Genomic DNA, 24212 nt, shown 5'->3' with positions numbered 1-24212 from the left:
CACTCACCAAGAGACATGTCTTCCCACTATTTTGAAAAGCAAAAGAAAATTCACAGTCATACCTATAACAGTGAGGTTCCAGTAGGTCTCCAGCATCACATCTTTGTAGAGACTCTTCTGGGAAGGATCCAGCAAATTCCACTCTTCCCCAGTGAAGTTCACATGCACATCATCATAAGTCACTGCATCCTAAAATATCCCATACATGTGTACATCACAAAGCATGGTACTGACATTACTGTAAAGTAAATGTACGCTTCCTTGACCATATATTCATGTAATTCTGGAGCTTCCTCCACTGACTTCCTGACACAGAAGTTATAATCTAAGTACCGTAACATTTTAAAGGAAATTGAGTTGAAGGTTCACCTGTGTTGCTTATGAACATTTTAAATAAATAGGGTAAAGACTTTCGAGAGGAATTTCAATTGAGAGGGAGATGTAGGGTGAAACAGATCAACAGTACTGAGGACACATCCCAGAAATTGTAAGAAGAATCACTAACGAGAAAAACTATGGACAAGCAGGGTGTATTTGTTCACGTCTTTAATCCCAGAGTCATGGACAGGTATAAGTTATTGAGCTGGATCCTAGTCTGTTCTATGTAACACATTCCAGGACAGCAAAGGTTACATATTAAGACCCTTACTCCACTGCAAAAATCAACCACTGAGACAAAAATGATAGAAAGAACTCAGTTGTGTACTACAGTTCCTACAAAGAAGTAATGATATTCATATTCACGCACACAGGCAAAACACTCCTATTTATTTAAAAATTTCAAAACAAACACAAGAGTTTGGGGAAACATCAATACCCAAAATCCAATGACTCTGAAGCCTCAGGCAGTATTGATGTCATGAGCATATGCCACCCTAAAAAATAGACTATAATCTATGTGCCCACGGGGTACATAGGGGGCCCCAACCCCACTCAAAGGAGAAACAGAGGAGATTGGGAGGAGGGAGTCTATGAGGGCAGGGACCTAGAGTAGGGACAGTGATCAGGGTGATAATGAATATCTAATTTACAGGATAAAAAAAAAAAAAAAAAAGGAAAGAAAGAAAATGGAAAATTTTGAGTGTATATACACTTTCATCTTCCCCAAGATAAATCTAGAAATGCTCCTGAACTGTTCAAATGTTTAAAGTCTCTGCTAACACTCAAAACAATATTTTGACAGCCACATCAGAAAGCAAAGTTGCAAAATCAAACAGCAAGTTATATCTTTCCAACATAAAATGGCACTGAATACCCCTTCCCATTCCAATCAATAGGAATGTGCACACAGTGAGAGAAGATTGGACAAAGGCAAGAAAAACAGCAGGGCAAACATCAAATCCTATAGCTTTGTCTCAAACACATTGGACTTCAATTCCTAAAGGCATAGATGGTGCTCTTCCTGTAACTTCTCATACATCTCTCAGTTTGGGTACTTCATCTCCCTGTAAGCACCTCTCCATGGCAGATTTCTCAATGCGTTAGTTTTCTCCACAACCTGTGGTCACAAAATGCAACTCAAGCATCAACCTCACCACTTAAATGCAAGGAACTCAAACAGAGTCTTCCCTGGGATCCTGACTCTGTCAAAAGATGGCTGGAGTGGTGCTAAACTGAAACCATAGAGAAAGAATCTATGACCATGGTATTTTCATCTTTCAGTTTCCAGAAGCGGCACAATATGGATGATCCTGTGAAGTTTTGCTTCTAAATTAATGGACCCTGCCTCCCTTGAACCACATTTGCAGCAGGTTTTGTTTAAGGTTCCATCCTGGGATGAGGAAACACGTTGAATAGTCCTTCCATTAATTTACAACATAGCAAGCCAAAGGAAGTACTACACTCAGGGTACCTTCATAGGCATATACCCACAAGGGCATTTGCTCCAATAAGTTCACAGCCACTTTATTTATAACAGTTAGAAACAGGAAAGAATGCAGATGTTCCTCAACTAAAATGTGGACACAAAAACCATGTTTCATTTACAAAATGGAGTGCTTCTCGGGTATGAAAAACAAGGACATCATGAATTTTGCAGAGAAATGGGTACAATTAGAAACTAATATCTGGAATGAGGTAACTCAGGCCCAAAAGGACATGAATGTACATACTCACTTCCAAGTGAATAATAACCATAAGTACAGGATAACCACAGTGCACTTCATAGACGGAAAGACAGTAAACAAGACATGGCACAAAAGAGCATGGTTGAATCTCACTCAACGGGTTATGAAAGAGACAGAAGAGGTAGATGGAAGGGAGAAACTGGATGAGACAGTAGTTAAGAAATAAGAAGGGGAGTGTTAGGAACAAGTGTGGTAAGAGACAAGGGCCAGAGAGCCAGGAAAATGAAATGAAATCAGCAGATGCTGGGAGAGAGGGGGGTTAGGGTGGGGGCATCTGTATAATGTGCCTGAGACTATGAATGGGAGGGCACAAATGCGGCTAGGGAGGTGATCTTAGCTTAGATATAAAGCATTGAATTATGGGCCATGAAGAGGTGACATCTTGCAGTCAGGCAGAACCACCAGTGAAGTGTTCACTACACCAAGAAAACCAAATACCTTTACTCCCAAAATTTGTTCTGTGTGCAAGTAAGGCAGGCACAAAGTTGAAACAGAGACTGAGGGAATGGCCAAACTATACCCTGCCCAACTGGTAACCCATCCCATGGGCAAGCACCAAGGCTGGCATTACTGAGGATAATTTGTTATACTTGCAGATAGTAGCTTAGCATCATTGTCCTCTGAGTGTCTCCATCCAGCATCTGACTGAAACATATGCAGAGACCCACAACCTAACATTGGACAGGGCTCAGGGAGTATTTTAAAAGAGTTGGGGAAAGAATTGACGGCCTCTGTAGGAATAGGAAGTCCATGAGAAGACCCTCTGAGTCAACTAACCCAGAACCTAGGAGACTCTCAGAGATGGAGCCACCAACCAACGAGCACACACAGACTGGGATGGAGGCCCCCACCATATATGTAGTGGATGTGCTGGTCAGTCTTCATGGGGTCCCCAACATCCAGAGCAGGGCATGACCCTTAAGCTGTTCCTGACTGTGCAAACTGTTTCCCTAACTGGGGTGCTTTGTCTGACCTCAGTGGGAAAGGATGTGTCTAACCCTGCAGAGACTTGACATGCCATAGTTCAGGGATACTAAAGTGGTTCCCACCATCCCTGGGGAGATAAAAGGGAGTCAGTAATGAGGGACTGTGGAAGGTGGAATGGGATGGGTGTAACAATTAGAATGTAAATTGAATAAAGAAATAGGGGAAGTCAGGTCTTGGTGGAGCAGGACTTTAATCCCAGCACTCAGGAGGCAGAGGCAGGGGGATTTCTGAGTTCGAGGACAGCCTGGTCTACAAAGTAAGTTCCTGAACAGCCAGGGAGACACAGAGAAACTCTGTCTCAGAGGAAAAAAAAAAAAAAAAAGGAAATAGGAAGATTGAACAAATAATTATCAGTTGCATAAAAATATACAAATCAGGCAATATTTTTGTTTGTTTGACCTACTCAATATCTCAGGGCATAAGCCAAGTACAAAAGTTTTCTAGTTTTCTTTTTTTTTTTTTTTTTTTTTTGGCCAAAATATCACAGAAATGACCTCTTCCTAAAGTTTTCAGTCTATTTTCCACTGAAATAGTATGACCTCAACTTCCTGTGGCTGCATTACTGTAAACGCTCCAATCTTCCAGATCCTATGGGAACAACCGATTAAGCTCCATATACAGCTTTCTATGACTTTTGCCATCTCAATTTCTGATATTTTCCATATTCCTTCAATAGAGAACAGAGATTCTGTCCAGCAGCAAAATCAGCTTTTGAAACAATTGTTGTTGTTGCTGTTGTTGTTGCTTTTGTTGTTATTGTTCTGCCTTGCAACTCTGCTGCTGTGATGGTTTCCTCTGAGCAGAAGCATCTCAGGTAATAAATGTTTGTTTTACATGGTTCTGTCAGATCACAGCACATCCTATTGCGAGCTCAGACTAGAAACTGAAGCTAGAAAATGAAGGCAAAAATATTTGACAAACACTACTTCCTGCCTTGCTTTCTTGCTTGGTCACTCTCTCATGCTCTGTAGCCTCCCTCAGCCTTGAAGCAGGCTGAGCCAGACTTTGACCTTGCTGCCATTAAGAAGGAGATTACCTAGTGTCTTAGTCAGGGTTTCTATTCCTAAACAAACATCATGACCAAGAAGCAAGTTGGGGAGGAAAGGGTTTATTCGCCTTACACTTCAATACTGCTGTTCATCACCAAGGAAGTCAGGACTGGAACTCAAGCAGGTCAGAAAGCAGGAGCTGATACAGAGACCATGGAGGGATGTTCATTACTGGCTTGCCTCCCCTGGCTTGCTCAGCTTGCTCTCTTATAGAACCAAGACTACCAGCCCAGAGATGGTCCCACCCACAAAGGGGCCTTTCCCCCTTGATCACTAATGGAGAAAATGCCTTACAGTTGGATCTCATGGAGGCATTTCCTCAACTGAAGCTCCTTTCTCTGTGATAACTCCAGCTGGTCAAGTTGACACATAAAACCAGACAGTACACCTAGGGTAGAGACTTCTGACCTTGATGGCCCTATTTGCTCTTCTCCAATACTCTGCTTCCTGCTGAAAGGTCCTGGAGACTATCTGGAGACAAGCCCTATAGATCGCCTATGGGCTGGCTCCAGGCACAAAGAATGGGCTGGCAGATGATGGGCCTACCCTCTTTATAAGCAGGGACTCTCAGTAAACTTCAGAGGCTTTGAACAGAAAGGTTTGTCTTGGCCTTGTTCTTTCTGTCTGATCTCTTTCAGCCCCGGGCTGCCTTTCAGGGGAACCCAGTTCACATGGCCACAGGCGGCTACAATGCTCACCTAGCTCTCTCATCCAACCCATGTCCACTTGCTTCCCAATATTGCCACCCTTCCTGGAAGAGTCTTCCTATATCAATTATCAACACTATCTCTCAGAGACATAGAAACCAGCCATTCTGATGAGGGCACACCTGCAACTGAGGCTCCTTCAGATGACTGTAGCCTGAAATGTTGAGTTAAAACAACTATGACAGAGACAATAATAAATGAGAAAGTTGTAAAACTCCAAAACCAATGATCTAACCATATCAATTACAGGACCCCTGCCACCACATCAGGGAGTTGGAGTAGTGTCTGAGCCAGGATAAAATGGGAAGGGCTCCTGGCTCAGAGCATGGAAGGATATGGTGGAATGGGGAGAAGGGAAGCTGCACTGCCCTGTGGTGTGGTGTCCTTAACCCTGGATTCCCAGGCCAGGGAGACCAAAGAGGTGGCCAAACAGCTGGAAGGTGAATAGAGGAGTAGATTGCCCCACAGACCTGGAAATAAGACTGCTGGTCAAAGGAAGATATGCTAACTTTGCTGGAAGGGATGAAAAACAACCTCCTATATACTAACAGCTCCAAGTTCAAAACTACAGAGTCACATATAGAGTGAGAACAGGGTTGTTTAGAAGGGGGCAAAATGAGTTCTTTGTCCTTTCCACCCTGTTTTGCAGGGTCTGATTTTACCCTGAATGTGGTCATAAAGAGCTCTCTGTCAGGGGCAATTTAATGGGTACAGGTCCTCTTGATAAGAGGGATTTAACCCAAGGTGGAGGGTGAGTAACTATATCAATTGGGATGGAAACAGTCTCATTTCCTCTCTCAGTTAGAGAATACTAAAGTGGCACACACATAATAGAGGGCCACGAGGGGGCAGTGAAGGCTAAGCAGCAGATTCCACCACTTGTACAGAGGAGAAAATGAAGACAGAATGGCAGCTGTGAGCCATGGAGCAGGGTTCCAAGACTGCTGTAACTTCCCAGAAATTAAGGCCAGGGGCACACAACCCCTGTTCCAGGGTCTGGAACATCTTCCTAGCCCTTTGTAGCTACGACTCGCCAGCATTTCCACTTCACTGGAGTTCCACATTCACTATGTTCATCTCACTCCACAAGTACTCAAGAAAAATAAAAAAACCAAGGTACACAGACACATTTCTGACAGACAGGTCACTGATGCAAAGAACAACAATGACACATCCTAACAGCGGTCTTTCAAGCGTTCCGATAGGAGTCCTGAGGGTCTTGGGGTTCCAGTCAAAGCATGAAGGTTTTATGCCTAACTCACAGAAACTGCAATGACCAGCACAGAGCCTATTGCAATGCAAACACACAGAGGCCTTTTTTATGACCTCAGTAACAAGGACTCTCAGCAGTCAAACTCCCATTAGGTACAAACTGAGAGATCAAGTCTAGAGGTTTTGAGTATTTATTGTAGTTACAACAAGAGTGGGGAGTTTGCATACAAATCAGCATTGTAATATTTTGAAAATTGTATGTCTGGCATAATGTGCAGGAACCAAGCAAGGGGGGCAAAAAAATCTGACAACCATGATGGGTAAGCTGTTTCTGTTTTTGGTTTCTATAGGAGGTCTTAGTTATCTCTATGTAGCTTAACCCTGCTGATGTACCTTAACTGGCTGTTGATAAGGGGATTTTGTCATGGGATTTTTGCTGGAATGTACAAATGTACATTCTCAAAAAGCAAACTGTTTGGGATTTACAAACTCATCTCTGTTGCTGAGCCCCTGATTATAGACAGAAACTCCTGGTTAACCACAACCATGCCTGTCTGTAGACTAGACTTTGTCCAAAGACCTACCTCACTCTCTGTTACTGCAGACCCTAATATCAGCTGCCCTTAACACTGGTAAAGAGGGCTGGAGAGATGGCTCAGTGGGTAAGAGCACCCGACTGCTCTTCCAAAGGTCCAGAGTTCAAATCCCAGCAACCACATGGTGGCTCACAACCATCTCATAACAAGATATGACTCCCTCTTCTGGAGTGTCTGAAAACAGCTACAGTGTACTTACATATAATAAATAAATAACCAAAAAAAAAAAAAACAAAATCTGCCGGGCGTGGTGGCGCACGCCTTTAATCCCAGCACTCGGGAGGCAGAGGCAGGCGGATTTCTGAGTTCGAGGCCAGCCTGGTCTACAAAGTGAGTTCCAGGACAGCCCGGGCTATACAGAGAAACCCTGTCTCGAAAAACCAAAAAAAAAAAAAAAAAAAAAAAAAAAACACTGGTAAAGAGTAGCAGTGGAAATATCCTCTCCTCCTGTGCAAGCTTCCTATAGATACCATAGACAATCCCCACCTGCCTATCCATTCCTGCCTCATCCCTGTGTCTCAGCCCCCACTTGGGCAGATACTCCCTATTGAACCACATTCCATGACTGAAAGGACACAAGGTAAGCTTCCATAGATCAACTTCATGATTGATTGATTTACCACAGGTTCAATTTTCCCAGTTGTTCCAACATTGTATTAAACACCATGGGCTGCTTGACCTCTCTTCTGACTACGGCTCCTTGTGGATTACTAAGATCTTCTGTTCCTGCCTGTCGCTTCTCCCAGATTTTAATATCACAAAGCATCCCCTGTTGACCATACCTACAAAATAGGTCAGTAAAATAGGAAACTGTCAGTGAACACTCTCTTCAAATCCATGTATCAAACAGTAACCCAGGAACAAAACTCCCACCCAAAAAGACAAACCCAGAGGCCAGTACCTAGGTCAATAATCACCCAAACAGAGATGGCTACACACCAGCATAGCAACATAGAGAGTAACAGCCAGGAACAATTGCAACCAAGAAATCCAAGCTATCCCATCACAGCAGGTCTGAGAAATTAAAGCATGCAACAGATAAAGTGCAGAAGAGGTTGTTTGGGGGAAGGGAGAGGAGTGAGAACCTGGGGAAGGGATAGAAGTACACAAGAGGACCTGCAGACATGCACACAGACAGGGAGGAGAAAGAGAGCTATGAGGGGAGAGATGACAGAGAGTGTGCATGTGCAGAGAACAGAGACAGGGAACAAAAATAGAGAGCTGCTAATAGCTGGTGGTCCATGTATATAAAGCATGCTTGATAACAAACACAGGGGATGGAGGCAGGAAATGACATAAGGAGTTGCTAAGTCCCTAAGAGCAGGACATGAGATTACCTGACAACTACAGAGGCAAGGTTCACCCACAGAACAGGAAAGGAAGACAGAATCTCATGGATTCAAAACGAAGAGAAAAAATTGATATTTCAGTTAAAAAAATGTGGATTCTAAAAGTTTTGTGGCAATAAACAACTGGGACTTCTGCAAAATATGTGAAGGCGAAAATTACAAACGATTGGAATAGAAGAATATCAGCTCAGAGGTCTATCATTTTCCAATAAAACCACAAAAAAATTCTGAAATTATTAAAGTACCTTTCCCAAATAATAATAAACTCACTAAACATGTGATGCAAAAAATATGAAAAAACTGCAACAGAACAAAAATTAACAAAACCTAAACAAAACAAAAACAAGTATAATGTATGAAATCAGACCTATTAGAATTTTACCTGTTTTCGTAATGTATAAATAAAGACAAAGGGGTTTGGACATGTGTGCTACAGACTCAAAGAAACCACCCTTGTTTTCACAAGCCAGCCTAACTAAGGTCCAAAGGATTTGGGAAATGATAGGGAAGTTATTAGAGGTCACCCCTGATGGAGCAAGTGAGGAGCAACACGAGAGACCTCACAGGTGCTCACATATGGCTTATACTTCCCATCTAGCCCCAAAGAGGACTCACCACCCCAGCTTCCACTGCTCAGCACCCTGCCCCTACCCTCTGTGAGCAGTAACCCTGTGCTCACCATGCCTCGAATTCAGAGCTTCCCTGAGGTCCTCTCACAGCACCCAACAGCAGAGCTCAGAGCAGGACACAGAGAACCATTCAAGCCTGCACAGCCACAGTGAACTTGGGGAAAGGCACCCGGAAGATCCTGTCTCCTTGTCTGACTGGCTGGCCTGCCTGTGGAGACCTTGATTGGCCAGTGGGTCTCACCCTTCCTCAAGGTTAAAGTGTGCTTCAAGTCCAGGGCCACACCTTTTCCAGATCTCAGGTGTGGTTTGCACTACATTAGCATTTGAGCCAGTCCCCAAGAGGACTCTCACCCCTCCCAGCCCTGGGGGAGAACTCACCATTCATGTGGGGCACTGGGCTAAGCATGGACAGGGTGGTCTCCAGTTGAGCTGAGGTCTGAACCCCGGAAGGGTGATAATTCACCTATGTGACAAGGAAGGCATCAATTCCCTCATGCTTCTGGAACTCAGGCTCCTGCCTAAGTTACAGTCCCCCACCCCCACCCCAGCCACCACAAGAGAAGCCTGGCTAAAAGTCATGTAGGCAAAGTCCCAAGCTTCTGACCTTCAGGCTAAACTCCTCCCCAGTTACCTAGCAACAGTAAAGACCATAAAAAGGGATGTTCAGCCCCGCCTATCTCTCTTGCTCTCACTCCTTTGATCTCTTACCTCTCACTTCTTGCACTCCTCTCTCCTCTTTCCTTTCTCTTTGACCTCTCCTCTCCTCTCCTCTCCTCTCTCCCTCTTACTCTCTTTCTATCTAGCCTTCCCCCTTCTAGCCTTCTAGGGGGGCCTCTCTCTCTCTCTTCTACCTTCTCTCTTTCTCCCTGCCTTTCTATAATAAAGCTCTAAAACCATAGAATATCTCCTTTCATCAAGGCCCACTAAGCTTGGAGGATGGGATAGGCTTTCTCGTAATGAGCCCTTTCTAATCTCCCCATGGAAGGCCTTCATGTGCTCCAGTCAAGATCCACTGTGCTCACTCTCACAGGTGTGGGAACCTCTCATCCCTCTTCCCTCTCTCCCATAACCCCAGGGCTTTAGGAAAGTAGCCCCAGGGCTCCCAGGTTGGGCTGTCCCTTGTTCACACCCAAAGAGTGGGTGAAAGGCTTAGATGCACACCCGGGGCTGAGCAAAGAGTGTATGGCAGCTCTCCCACATCTCTGTCCAGAGCATAGGTGGAACTCTGGCAGGGTGTGGGCCTTCCCCCCTTTCCTTTCTTCCCCAGGGCCCCGTTTTAGTTCCCAACACATTCCAGCTCAGGCTAGTCAGCTGCCTGCTCCTGCCCTCTGTGAGCAATGATCCTGCATTACCAGGACCTGACTTCAGACCTTGCCTGAGCTTGCCTCACAGCACTTGCCTTCTTCTTCCTGAAATCCAGGGGAAGAGCTTGCATAGCCCATTACCCAAGGTGCAGTGGGGTTATCAATCTGAGTGGGAGGGAGCCCAGGCAATGAACATTAAAGAGGGATTTTCTGAAACAAGAGTTTTGTTTGTGGCTCAGTGCTGGGCTCAGGGAGACTGCAGCTCCCTTTCACCAGATGATACCAAACAACCCTGGGAGGAAAGCCAGAAATGTAAGGGAAACACTGTTGAGCCCTCTTGGTAGCCAGCACATCGCCATCAGTGGCAAAGTAGAGAAAAGCCACAGTTGTATTAGGACAGGTTCTCTAGATAAACATATCTCAAATCAGAATGAATTTCTCTGTGGATATAGAAAGGAAATTTAATAGAATGTCTCTCTAATGTCTAATATAGAAAGGCTATCAGCCAAGGGAACTTAGAAAAATCAAGGACGGGTTATCTCATGTTGCAGGTTATTACAGCTGATATTCACTATGTACCAGAATTCTGAAGAAATAAGTACTTTCCAATGCCAATTTTAAAAATCAAACTAGCAAATCACCTTTTCTAAAATACAAAAATAGGGCAAGTATAAACAATGAAAGAACAACCCTGTTCATTGTCTTTTATGTATGTAGGATGCCAAAAGAATCTATTGCCTAGATTGAAGGTGGATCTGACAATCTCAAAAGATCAAGATTAAGAAATGGTTTCTCACTTCAAAAGGTATAATGAACACATTTCCCTCACAGTAAGCAGGGTTAGACTTAGGGTTAGGCTATTAGAGGGTTACGGTTAGGATTAGGTTTCATAGTGTTAGGGTTGTTAGAGGCAAGGCAATGGTCAGGAAGCAGGGGTGAGCTGAACTGGAAGGTTTATTATTTATTTGTTATTAATTTATTCTTTGACAATTTCATATTTGCACACAGTATATCTTGATTATTTCTATCTCTCATTCCTACCTCTACCTACATCCTCTCTGACACTTCCACATTCATGTCTCCATTGTGTCTTCTTTTTCCTCCTAGTTCCCCCATTTCTCCTCCCCCTCCATCCCCTCCTCCTCCTCTTCTTCCTCTTCTCTTCTTCCTTCTCTTCCTCCTCCTTCTTCATCACCATCACCATCATTACTAAGGTCACTTAGTGCTGCCTGATGGAATATTACTCAATATCTGTTAGGCTGGATCTTGTGCATATAAATGGAATGGCACTGCCCAGGATGCAATGGTCACATTATATCCAGAAAACAAGTGTTTTACCAAATGTGTCCTCTGATGCAATTTGTACTCCCTCTTTTGCCATGTTCCTGTGGGTATTAGTTTTGGAGACTTTTTCTTTGATCTGAGAAGAATGGATCCTGATGATTAGGACAGCCCTAGGTGGAAGGTCTGTTCCTAACAGTTACCTTAATTGGCATGGTTTAGCTTGTGCCCCTCTAAGAAGCAGCAGCCACCACACACAGATCTCCTGGCCTCGAAGACCCAGCCTCAATCCATTCACTATGAGACCTTTATGTACACAACCCAGATGGTTTCCTGGAACCCACAGCCCTAAGGGACCAGGTATATTATTAGACAACTCACTCTGTGGCAGTGAAGGCCTCTCAGTAAATGCCTCTAGAGGTTACAGAGGCAGCTCAGTTGGTAGAATGTTTGCCTGGCATTCAAGAGGCTCAGAGTTTGATCCCTGGCACCACATAAAATAAACATGATGAAACATGCTGTAATTGCAGCCTTCGAAGGTGGAGGTAGAGGCAGGAGGATCTGAAATCCAAAGTTATATTTGGTACATAGAGTTCAAGGCAACCCTGAAGCCCTGACTAAAAAGTAAAACAAGAAAAGAAAAGCCTCTAAAAAAAAGGGCCTCTAATGCCTCCCCAGGGGTTAGCACTTGATATCTCTGGAGTTGTCAGTCTTGGCTCCTCTAAGTTGACAACAATGGAAGCTGGCCTGCAGAGACTCAATGGACACTAGCTTGCACTAAGGAAAACCACTTCTGTACAGTGAAAGGACATAGAAGAACCAACCAGAGTGGTCAGAACTCCTGTTTTGTCAACTGCTGAAACCCAGAGTCACATGACTCTATGGTGCCTATATGACTGAAAGACCCACAACGTGAGGACTCCCCCAAGTTCTGACTCAGGAGAGGCGACACCCCAAAATCACCCACAAGAAACGGTCTTGCTGCAAATTGCAAGAGGATTTTTATTCAAGAGCGCTCTTGGGCCCATGGTCATACACCACGCAGGGGTAGAGGACCTTGCCCCCCCCCCCCAGTAGCTGAGTAAGGGGGTATTTAAAGGAAGAAACCACAACTCAAGGAGGTGGGGAGGGCGTTGTTGGAAAATACCAAAAATACCAGTTAAGAGTCACAAGGAAGTGTAAAGTCACAAGTGTCAGGTTATCTCTCAAGACAGTTTCTAAGAGCCCCTAACAATAGCACATTTGCATTGCAGGTTCCAGTAATGGTCAGGGTGCCATTCTTTGAATTGAACCCAGGAATTGGGTGGGTGGAGGAATGTCGCTATCTGTTTTATGACCAGAACCTGGAGCACTAAGCCACAAAGACCACACTCCCAAGCCTGGGCCTAAAAGCCTCGAATTTTGTTTTTACTTTGCTATACTTCTTCATGACCTCTCCCAAAAAGAAATAATTTAATGCTTTCTTACTTTACAATTATTTTTCTTTATTTTTTGAAATTGTAATATAATCTAATCATTTCTATTCTCCAAACCAACCCACATATCCCTGCTTCCTCTTTCAAATTCATAACCTCTCTTTTCATTTGTTATTTCATACATATATGTATATTCCCTAAACATATAAACACAGCCTGCACAATCTGTATAATATTATTTATATGTCTGGCTTTGGTGCTGACCATTTGGTATTAGGCAACGAACTGGCAAAAGCACATTTTCTTAACATAGAATTAAAGCTCATAAAAATGCTAGTTATAGCCAGGTGTGGTGGTGCACCTCTTTAATACCAGCACTCAGGAGGCAGAGGCAGGTGGATTCCTGGGTTCGAGGCCAGACTGGTCTACTAAGTGAGTTCCAGGACACCCAGGGCTATACAGAGAAACCCCGTCTCAAAAAAAAAACACCCACCACCCAAAAAAACAAACCCAAAACCAAAACCAAACAAATAAACAAAAAACAAAAAGACTGCTTTCAATACAAGTCCTCTAGACAGCCAATCCTCACAGTAGACCTGGTCTCTACCAGTAAGGCATGCTGGACAGTGCCACTTTTACCTTGGGGATGATAGGAGACCCATGCTTCAAGTACCAGGGAATGACACCCAGTTCAAAGGACACTTCTGCACTGCCACCACCGCAGCATCCAAATGAACCCCTACTCCCTTGCTGGTCTCCCCACCTTTCTCCTGGGACTAGGAACAAGCACCGAAATGTCTTTAAACTGTGAAGCAGTGGCTGGAGAAATGGTTTATTGTAAGAGAACTTCCTGCTCTTCAGGAGGTACCAAGTTTCATTCCCAGCACCCACAACCAAGCAATTCACAGCTGCCTACAACTCCGGCTGCATAAGCTCTAAGGACATCTGCATTCTGAGTGTCACACACAGATACAAATCAATAAAAAGTAAATCCTAAAGAGGAAATCAGACCATGGGAGTCTGAGCACCAAACCCTCTAACAGCTTTGCGCCACTCCACAGCCAACGTGCAAATTCTCTCCCCAAGGTAAAGCCCAGTGCTATCTGGACCTAAGCCACCCCTCCACACAGGCCCCTCTGCTCTCCCTCACCTCTGATCACAGGCCTTCTGTCTGCCCTGATACTCACATCTCAGCCCTTTTCCAGGATTCATCTATGCCTAGGTCTTTGCAAGCAGGCAGCCTCTACATTCCAGACTGCTCAAAGGTCACCTCTGCAGAGATGCCTGTCTTGACTTCAGTTTCCTCCCCTCCAAACCACATCCTTTCCCCAAGTTATGCATAACCTTGTCTTATCACAACCTGTCACACAACCTGACATAATCACCTCTCTATCAGTGATTATCAACTAGGGAAGAGCCTTTTACAAATATAAAAGCTCCAGGCCTCAACCAAATCATATGAGATCAGAATTCAGGAGAGCAGAACCAGGTTCTTCCAGTCCACAGACACCCCCTCGCCCACCCGGCAACTCTGAACACAGCCAGGACTCAGGGCAGCCTACAACAGTACTTTCAAACCCTGGTGCACACACTGCTCCTGAGAGTGCTGTTAAAATGCACACTCTATTTCCACAGCTCTGCCATGGAACCTGAGGCTCTGCAAGTTCCACACCACACTGACTGGTGTTGTCAAGTGAAGCATTTTGCAGTTGCAACGGCCTAAAACTGTGCTCATCAACAGGACTTCCTGCAAGTATGGAGAACAAAGTCCTGAATCTACATCACACAACAGAGTGGCCACCAACCCATGTCCCCACCAAGCATCTGAGACAGAGTAATGTTAGCAAAGAGCTGACTTCATTCTTGGGCTACAATGCTGACCAAAAGCCAAAAGTGCAGTTCCCCACCATGAAAGGCCTCTGTAAATTCTTGGCCTAAGGAGCCTTCTGCAGCCTGGATGGATAGGAAAATTCCACCAAAGGCCTAGTTGATCACCAGCCCAAGAGTGGATAAATGTTTCCCTAAGGTAGGGACACAGATATGGAAGACTGGATTAAACCACCTTGGAGCCTCTTACACCAGGCTTCCATTCAAGGCCCTTTCATCCACATCCCTGATCACATGTAAGCAGTCCCAGTCTTCCTGTTCTCTATATCATCGCCATAGATGCTCTGATCACATGTAAGTGGTCCCAGTCTTCCTGTTCTCTATATCATCACCATAGATGCACTTGCAGACATGGCCTCACGTCACTGATCTGCCTGGAGAATGGGTTTCTCCCCACGGAACCACAGATTCTTTCAAAGAGAAGAGATGTCTAATCCCTTCACCTAACACACAGCAGCAGGTCCCAAATGAACCACAGCAAGAGCTGGGATGCACAAGGAGTGGTAGCATAGTAACTGCACTACTAATCATAAAAGAGAAACTGAATTCAGCTGGAGGGAAACCAATTCCACCCTAACTGATTCAAGACGTTCCAGAGACACCAATTCAGATTTCAGGGCAGGATAAAATGATCGACTGTTAACCTACTCCCTTCCAAGGATACACTGAGAAAAAGGGGGCATCCTTCTGACCATAGATTCAAAATCTGTTAGCCTGGGATTCTGAAGGAGCTGGTTTACAAACAAGTCACAAAGGACTACAACTCAGAATCAAATGCAAGGCCAGTTCCCACTGAAACTGCTGGGCGCAGCCTGGCCCCATGAACAGCATCCCCCTGAGAGTCTGTACAGTCCAGATGTTCATTCTCCTTTTGCAGTTAGAACAGCAAAGCGATTTCCAAGGTAACCAAGGACAACAGAACAAGAGACTCATGGCCATGGAAGGAAAAAGTTAAATTTTAATACTTAAGAGTCAATATCAAATTTATTTTTAAAACCACATCAATGCCAAATAAGCAGGGTAGGAATGAATGGAGCTATGAAGAAGCCCTAACAAACAACAGGAGTGTCCCAGGAATGCACACAATGTTTCTCTATTTCCAGAGTATTTTGAAGTAACCAGAGGCTTAAATAAACTAAGATATAAAAATCAAAGCTGGGAAGAGGCTGGGGGGTGTCGCAGCTCAGTTTTCAGATTTATGCCACAATTACTTATTTTCTCCCTTATTTCCAAAGCACAAAGCTGACACCAGTTGCGCTCTGCATTTTGCAAACTGTGCAAAGTAAGTCACCCAGAGAAAGTCATCAGGAAGTGAAAAGTTTCAAACCACCTACACTCTCACCTTTTACCAAGACAATAAGTTCCTTAGAGAGAATGCATGGGGGCTGGGAAGGCAGCTTAGGGGGTCAGGTGCTTGCTGCACAAGCTTGTGAACCTGCATGGGGATCCCCAGGATTCAGGGGAAGCAGAGACAGGCTGTGGGGAACTGATTCAGGAAAGCTTTGCAAGTTCAGCCTCTGGCCTAGGTCAGCACAGGAACCATCACACACACACACACACACACACACACACACACAGAGGCACACCTAGGGGGAGGGACAACAATTTCCATTTATATGCACGCCTTCATCCATTCATTCATTTTCTTCTCCCCTCCTCCATTCTCATTCCAGGGTCTATACAGTAACTACAGTGAAATCTGGTAAAGCAGCTACCATTTACTAAGTCTACTGGGTACTGTACCAGAACCTTCAGAAATAGACATGATTATCTAGACTGTGAACTGGATTGAAAACGGTAAAAGTATCTATGGGCGGTTACGGTCTCATCCCAATTCATACAACTGGAAAGTGATGGAGCCTGACTTGGAGGTGGCTGATCTAGCTATGGGCAGTTTTGAGAAAGCACCATAACTAAGCATTAGATAACTCCATGCAGTTTGAGAAAGCAGCATCCAGCCAAATTTAAACTCCACTTGCTGTGTCTATAACCTGAACTAATCTCCTAGCCTCAAATCCCTTATCTGCACAGCAGGGATAGAGATTAAATACAACAGTTTGATACCTGTAATACAGGTCAGGCACTGGCAAACAACTGAAATTCAAGATACAGGTGTGCAGTCAAGAAAGCCTATTTCAGTCAAAAAATGACAACAGCTAGACATATTCTCAATTGGGAGCAATCAGGTTTGCCAAAGTTAATCAGATAAGTTTACCTATTCCATAACTCATTTAAGTAGAAGACCCGGGACTTATTTTTTTAGTTGTATTTCTATGAAATGCGTAACTTTTTGTATGTCACAAAACCTACCCTAATGTCTCATCTGACCATAAAAAGACATTTGCTTAAAGTCCAAGTATTGTAAACATGGTGTGTTATTACACTAGACAGAGAACAACTTTTTGTTTTGGAAGTAAACATTAAATTATGTAGGAGGAGAAAGAAAGCATTATTTTAAGTAATCCACACTGAGTCCTTTCACCCTTCAAATCAGTTCATAAACACTATTATCTTAGAGTGGATGCTGGCCTCACTTAAAATGAGATGAGCCTGCAAGGAGTTCAGGTTTTTCCTGTTTCCAACTCAAATCCACTTTCTGCTTTGGAGGCTGAATGAAGCCAGCCTGCAATTTGACAGAATGACCAAATCCAGTCTCTCTTTAATCTACTCAGTAATTGAGCTCTTGGGTAATCTCCTGCACTGCATGGAAAAGCAGCTTTGGGTTCATCCAAAATAAACTAAAATTAATCAGAGAGAGGCCATGCCTACTTTAATTGCAACTCGTATTTTCCTGGCTTTCCAACATCTGCCAGTATTACTGATACCTAACTGATTCAATGCAATGAAGAGAAGCGTCCTAACCTTATAAACATGGGCTGTCTTTTAAGGACATCAGACACAAGTGTCCTTTCCACAGAGGGAATCCTACCTTTTTGGATGTAATTATTTTCATAAGCATTAATGATGTATTTTCAAAACACTGTGACTATCTTCCTAGTGCTTTTCAAGGACCCTCATGGGGGAGGAGATCTCATCCCCCTCATCCCCCACCTGTCTCATTAAAGGCATCAGTGGCAACTAAAGGTCAGGCTGAGAAAAGTGGACTAAAGCAACCTGCTCTCACTGACTTTGCTACAAAAGATTTACAAGCAGATCTTTGGGAAGACAGGAGAGAGAAAAGAAAGGGGACTAGGGTGAAGGAGAAGAACGGATACCCTAGCCCACTTCCAAGAGCAGGATGCTGAACCTAGTATTTTTCATTGAGTCTAGTCCTGACTGTGTCGGTCTACAAAGACAAATATTTTACACGAAAGAACAACAGTCTAGTCCCCCACCCCACTCCCCGCCCAGCCAAAGCCTAATAGCAAATGCTTTGTTCAACCAAGGGGAAAGGATGTAATGACATAGCTTAATTTAAAAGCTCTCCGAACAACAACCTCTGGCAAGAGTATTTTAAAATGTCTACCTTGATCTTAAAATTCTGAGCAAAAGAAATGTAGTCATCGGTTCACTACTGCTACACATGTGTGTCTCATTCTCCAGCTACCTTTTGTGAGTCCAGCTCGACGAACAAAGCCTACAGAGCTGAAAACACGAAACTCTAAATTCTGTTGGGGAGGTAAAGAAAATGATGTAAGTGAGGCTTTCCCAAGCTATGGACAGCCGTGGTCTCTGGACTCACACAGCCTCTTCCAAGCCTGCTTCAATTTTCAACCCAAACTGCTTCCTTCTCGCAGTCCCTCTTCCCCAGGATCTGGAGAGCTCGCGGCTTAGCCACTCAATACAATGACTATGCAGGCCCTTTCCAGGTTAAGGGCACAGGAGCTGATCATACTGTCAACAGGCACTACACAGGTAGCCCAGAAGCGGCCACCAAAGACCTTTTGGACCTCAAAGAGACCATTCTCCACATCCCACAGCGCTGCTCTGTGGCACGTAGTGGGAATTGAGATAAGGGGTCCCTGAATCTGCTCTACATATTGGCTCAGAAGCCACAGCTGCCCCCGCCGGGCTACTTCCGGAACAAGTTGGAGAGGACCACGCAGGGAGAGCCATCACTCGGGGGCCGCAGAGCTCGCAGGGTTCCCCGGCTTGAAGCTGCCACAGACTCTGCAGCCGAAATTGACCTCTCCGAGGATGGGAGCAAAGAACCTGAAACCCTGCGAGGGAAATGGGAACAGACAGGAGCGTTCCCAAAAAAAGGCCCAAGGTGGCCAAGCAGCCTCTCCCTAGAGCAGGGAACAAAGGGCTTCTGTGTCGGGCACTGCTGGTCCGGCTGCGTCCGGCTTTGGGGGACCAGAACCTTTTCCCGGGTGTGGGCGCAGGCGGAGAGCACTGGGTATCGGGCACCAGGCGCGGAAGCCTAGCGGGTGCCCAGGACGCAGCGAGATCCCCGCGAACCTAGCCTCCCGCCTGGCGCGGGCGACGCTACCGCTCACCTTCTCGATGGCCGCCACGGTGTTCCGGCACTGGGCCGTGCGCGTGGTGAAGCTAGAGGCCGTGGGCGCCTTGTAGTCCTCAAGGGTCTCGGCCACGAATTCCGACACGGAGATCTGGTCCTGGTCCGGCATCGCCAGGGCGCCGGGACGCGGACTGCGGCCGCCTCAGTCGCCCAGGGCGCGGGCTCCGACGCCGCCGCTCGGGGACTTGAACAAAGGGAAGCGCGGGTGCGGAAGTCGCCGCGGGGCGCGGGAGCCACCGCGGGAGGCCCGGTGGCAGCAGGGGCGCGTGCAGCCCGCAGCTCTGCCCGCTGTGCTCTGGGAGCCGCAGCTTCCGAGTCCTCCCAAAGGAGCCCAGACGCGGGCTAGCACAGTCAGCGGGAAGGAAGCGCCACCAAGCCGCTGTCCGGGACACATCCCGCGGAAGGGGAGGGCCCGGCTGGGGAGGGCGCGGAGGCCCGCCCGGCGGGGCGGGGCGCAGGCTTGGCCGCCAATCCGGGCGCCCGCCGCTACCGCGCCGCCAGGAAGCGGAGGCCTCAGCAAGGAGGGCTAAGTGCGATCAGGGCCTGTCAGCGGCTGTGGGCTGCTGGTTCCAGGGCGGGTGCACAACTCCCACCCCGCACCCTCCATGACCTCTAGCAACATTGCCCAGAGGGCATAGAGTGGAACCGGGGATACTGGCTTCCCGGCTGGAAGGGAGCCCACCCTTTTGCTCCCCAATCCCACCGTTAGCCTCAGAACCCCCTGAATTCCCCACCAGAACCTCAGGAAAGTGCCAGTGAGACAGTGTGGATAGCTTGCCCCCTACAAGACAGTGAAATCCTCCACGGCACTTTAGCAGGACAAGATGTAGGGACAGTTGGAGATACAATGACAGGGACCATGTTCTGTCTGTGCTCCTTCTCACAGCCTTAAGAAGCCAGGGGTAAAGGGTAAAGGCAGGTGTTTTGCATAGGGAGTTGACCATAGTATGAGCCTAATGGGAATTCAAACCCATGACCTTTGACTTGGAAGAATACTCCAACCCCTATTAAGCATCCTATTTCCTAAGCTTGTACAATTAGGGACACTCCCAGTTACCTGAAGACAGTTTTAGGGTGCTAGGCCAGGCTTCACCCTGAGAAAATCATAGAATGCACTGATGTGCTGTGGGAAGTGGGGGATACCCAAGAGAACCAGAGATAGAGATGGTTCTCAGAGAGAACTCCTACCCACAGCTGACTGATCACAGACACAACTGGGCCAATAAATCATCTGAATTAGGACATTTTCATCTATATCTCATTCAGGAATTCTCAGCTGTATTTTATTTTATGGTTTTTTTCACATTTTGTGTTCATTTTAATGATAAAAAAGGGCACAGGAGAAAAAAAACCTGATATTTCACTTATATTGCATAACAAGCTAACCAAACTGGACTTGGGGGATGAATTATAAAACAAATCATTTTATGTATCTTCCTAGGACTATTCTTCAATTAGACTTCTGTATTTCAAATAAGGCTGAGATATAGTACATTAAGAGGCAAAAAAGAATAGTGCCAAAGTAACAGATCCCCAAAACCAGACCCCATGTCAGAACACATCATAGAGCAACCATTTATCAGATCAGAGCCTCAGTTGTATTTTAAAAACTCAGAGGTTCTGAAGACACTAGTCAAAAATCACACCCTCTAACTCCCCAAGACAAGAGGCATGGTTACTGCTGCTGCCAACAATACAGCCTAGAGAAACTTTACAAAAACCTTTTGTGGGTCTGAAAAGAAGGGAATGTGAGGAACATTATAAGTCCAACATGGGAAATAAAAGTGGTCTCCTGCTGCCATAGGACAGTAGACCAGTCCATCTTTTTAAGGCTCCCATGTACAAATATGCTGTATGAGGTGGCAGCTGAGGTCAGACATTATGTATGGCTTCTGGTATTTTACCAGCACTGCCTGTGAACATCCTTCCATTTAGTGTCTCAGGGACACACCTATCTCAGCATGTATAACTCGAGGGTATTGTGTTATAGTACAGGCTCTCCTTCACAAGGCAATTTCTGATCCCTCTGCCTCTCTTCCCACCTATGAGTGCTTTTGTTCTTCTCTGAAATTGAAGAATATTCCCTGTGACTTTTCAAGGTTTTATTTTTGGAGACATCGGCTCTGTGATGCCTTGGGAAGTTAAAAGAAAGTAGTGTTTTTCCTTGACATAATATAGTACCAGTCAAACTAATCAATGTGTCTAACACACACAGAGAGACACATAGACACACAGATACACAGATACACACACACAGACACACACACAGAGGCACACACACAGACACACACACAAAGGGATACACACACAAACAGAGACACACACACTCATAATTTAAAGTTTAAATGTTGAACAGGAATCAAGAGAACACTACCCACTCCTTTGTATGTGGTACTGAGGATTGAATCCAAGGCCTTGAACCTATAGGCAAGTGCTCGAACACAGAGTTACTACCCCAGCCCTCATTTACATATTTTTAATGCATCCAGAAAAGAAGATGCTGATATTACCATTACAGACACGGACACCACTAAGTTTATTTTTAAAAAAACCTGAAATATCTATTTCTAAAAATAATTCTTGTTGGGCATGGTGTCAAATCCCTTTAACCCCAGCACTCAGGGATCAGAGACAGGTGGATCTCTATGAGTTTAAGGACAGACAAGTCTACAAAGTGAGTTCCAGGATAGCCAGGGCTCTATACAGAGAAACCCTGACTCAAAAAAGATATAATAATTCTCAAGGATAAAATTGTCCTAAAACTGATTTGAGGCATTATACAATTTCACTTATCCCATACCATACAAACATTTATGTTTTGCTGTAAAATATAAATGCCTTTGATCATACACTATTCTTGTAGACCTCACTAGGGGCTTGGTTCAAAATACATACCACGTAAACCTATGTTAGTTTTAAAGTCTGAGAAATTATGAATCCATATATATTTGAGCCTATATTTTCATATAAAAGACTATAGTCCTATTATTTTTTTCCCTTGGGTGTACTGGTCTGTTTCTGTGGCTATAATATACCTGAGGTTGAAATTTTTGAAGAAGAGGAGGTTGGCTAGGATGTTGCCCAAATGGTACATTGTTAGTGCTTGTATGGAGTATATAGAGCCTGTGGGTTCATCTCTACACCGGGAGAAAATAAGAAAAGCAAGGATAGGGGAGAGGGGAGGAAGTTAGCTAGTGGTTTTGGAAGCTGCCCTGGTTAGTTTTGTCAACTGGACACAAACCTAGACATAACTGGAAGGGGAATCTCAGTCAAGGAATTGTTTCCATCAGATTGGGATTCAGACATGTCTGTATGACATTTTCATGATTATTAATTGATGTAGATGGCCCAGTCCACTGTGGGTGGCACAATTCCTAGGCAGGTGAGCATGGCCTGTGTAAGAAAGAGGCTAAGTAGATCAAGGAAGGCAAGCCAGTAAGCATCATTCCTCCACAGTCTCTGCTTCAGCTCCTGACTCCAGTTCCTGTCTTGGCTTTCCTGAATGATGGTCTATAACCTGTAACCCAGTTAAACCCTTTCCTTCCTCGAGTTTTAATCAGTGTTTTATTACAGCACAGAAAACAAACTAGGACAGAGGTGTACAGTCTAAGATCAAGCAGCCCCTTCCATGTAGCTTCATGTAGGTGGTAGCATAATGTTGACATTATTTACTTGTAAGATTGATCACAGGCTGGAAGCCAGAAAAACAGACATCAAACTCCCTACTTTAGAACTCGCTTTAATGAGAACTAATGGAGGTTCCCAAGAAAATTCCCTTAATTGCTTCCAAGGATAGTACCCTCAGTGCCCTAACTCCTCCTAGTCCCCACCTGAGCCCCACCATGACACCAAGGCCAAGTCTACAATACGAGGATCATTAGGGGACAAACCACATCAGAGCAGTAGCAGAGAGAGAAAGGGTTTGTTATCCCAGAAGTTGGGATAAGCAAGAACTATGCATAAATTCATACAAGTTCATTTCAGATCAGTTTATTTTGTTTTGTTTTTGTTTTTTTGTAGACAGGATTTCTCTGTGTACCCTGGCTGTCCTGAAACTCACTTTGTAGACCAGGCTGGCCTTGAACTCAGAAATCTGCCTGTCCCTGCCTCCTGAGTGCTGGGATTAAAGGCGTGCGCCACCACGCCCCACACTTCAGATCAGTTTTACCACTGAGAGTTATTTTTAACAACTAGACCTTTGCCAAGTGTGGTGGCCATACCTTTAATCCCAGCACTCTAACAAAAGAAACAGGCAGATCTCTCTTAGGCTGTGGCTAACCTGGGCTGCACAGTGAGACCCTCTCTCAGACAAGTGGATTCTTTTTGAGACTTTGAAGAGCTAAAAAGGTCTAGATAACGACTTGTAGACCTCTCATGACATCATCAGCATCCTCTGAACAGTGCTTCTGGGAGATAATGGAAGCTAGCAGACAGGCCTTTGTTTGGCAAGTGTTACTAGATCCTTTCAGGGAAGAAAATACTGGAAGTCTGGCTTCTATCCTCTCTCTGATTCCCCTCTGTCATGCTGTGAGCATCTCCCCTACCCTGCATTCTTCCACCACGATGTCTTGCCTCAATTACAGGCCCCAAACCAGCAAGAAAAAAGACAGAAACCTCTAATCCTGTAGGCAACATAAGCTTCATCCTTTACTCAATTCAGCTAAGGAAACCAAAGGAAGGAGGATAGAAAAGCTCATGCCTGGTGCCCAGTAAGATTGACTAACAGCCCATTTTCCAGAGGAATGTTCTGCCTCTAGTAATTCCCAAGAACCTGAGATTTCTCACTGTCCAGCCAAAGGAAAAGGTAATGTTCTCAGCTCCGGAATTTTCTGGAGGCTTGGCTGGTTTAACACAGACATTTCCAGTTTGCTTGCTGTTAACTTGTAAATGATTACTCTTGGAATGAACAGATCTGAGTCTTAAAGGAACTTTGTGGTAAACTATGCAATAAAATAGGGACACCCATAAGTACCCGTGATGTGAACAGGGAAATGTCACTGGGACTTTCACCTCCACCTCATAGAGTACCTACCCCCAGATAATGTTGTGAAAGCAAGCCATTTACACCCCAAGGTGAGAGACAGCCACATGTATGGGTCACTCACCTCATGGTTTGTGCTTTGGGGACAGAGGCAGGGAAGGATTTGGCAGCACACAATTATAACAGAGATGGAAATTTAGATCTGGGGGTCAATCTTTTGCTGGTGT

The 24212-nt window shown here is 45.0% G+C and overlaps 1 protein-coding gene across 1 annotated transcript; it reads right to left on the bottom strand.

Annotated features, from left to right (window-relative positions):
- Positions 1 to 3: 3 nt before the first annotated feature.
- Positions 4 to 19417, bottom strand: LOC147001194 (zinc finger protein 627-like). The gene is made up of 2 exons (XM_085830457.1): positions 18982 to 19417; positions 4 to 189 (listed from the first exon to the last, which is right to left on the bottom strand). The coding sequence occupies exons 1-2, from the start codon at positions 19111 to 19113 to the stop codon at positions 4 to 6; spliced, it is 318 nt and encodes a 105-aa protein (XP_085686583.1). The 5' UTR covers positions 19114 to 19417.
- Positions 19418 to 24212: the final 4795 nt, after the last annotated feature.

Source organism: Mus caroli, unplaced genomic scaffold, assembly GCF_978045245.1.
Source record: "Mus caroli unplaced genomic scaffold, Mus_caroli_1 scaffold_14, whole genome shotgun sequence".
In the NCBI taxonomy this organism is placed as follows: domain Eukaryota; kingdom Metazoa; phylum Chordata; class Mammalia; order Rodentia; family Muridae; genus Mus; species Mus caroli.
Note: the sequence above shows the minus strand (reverse complement) of the source record. Positions and strands in the feature narration are given on the sequence as shown.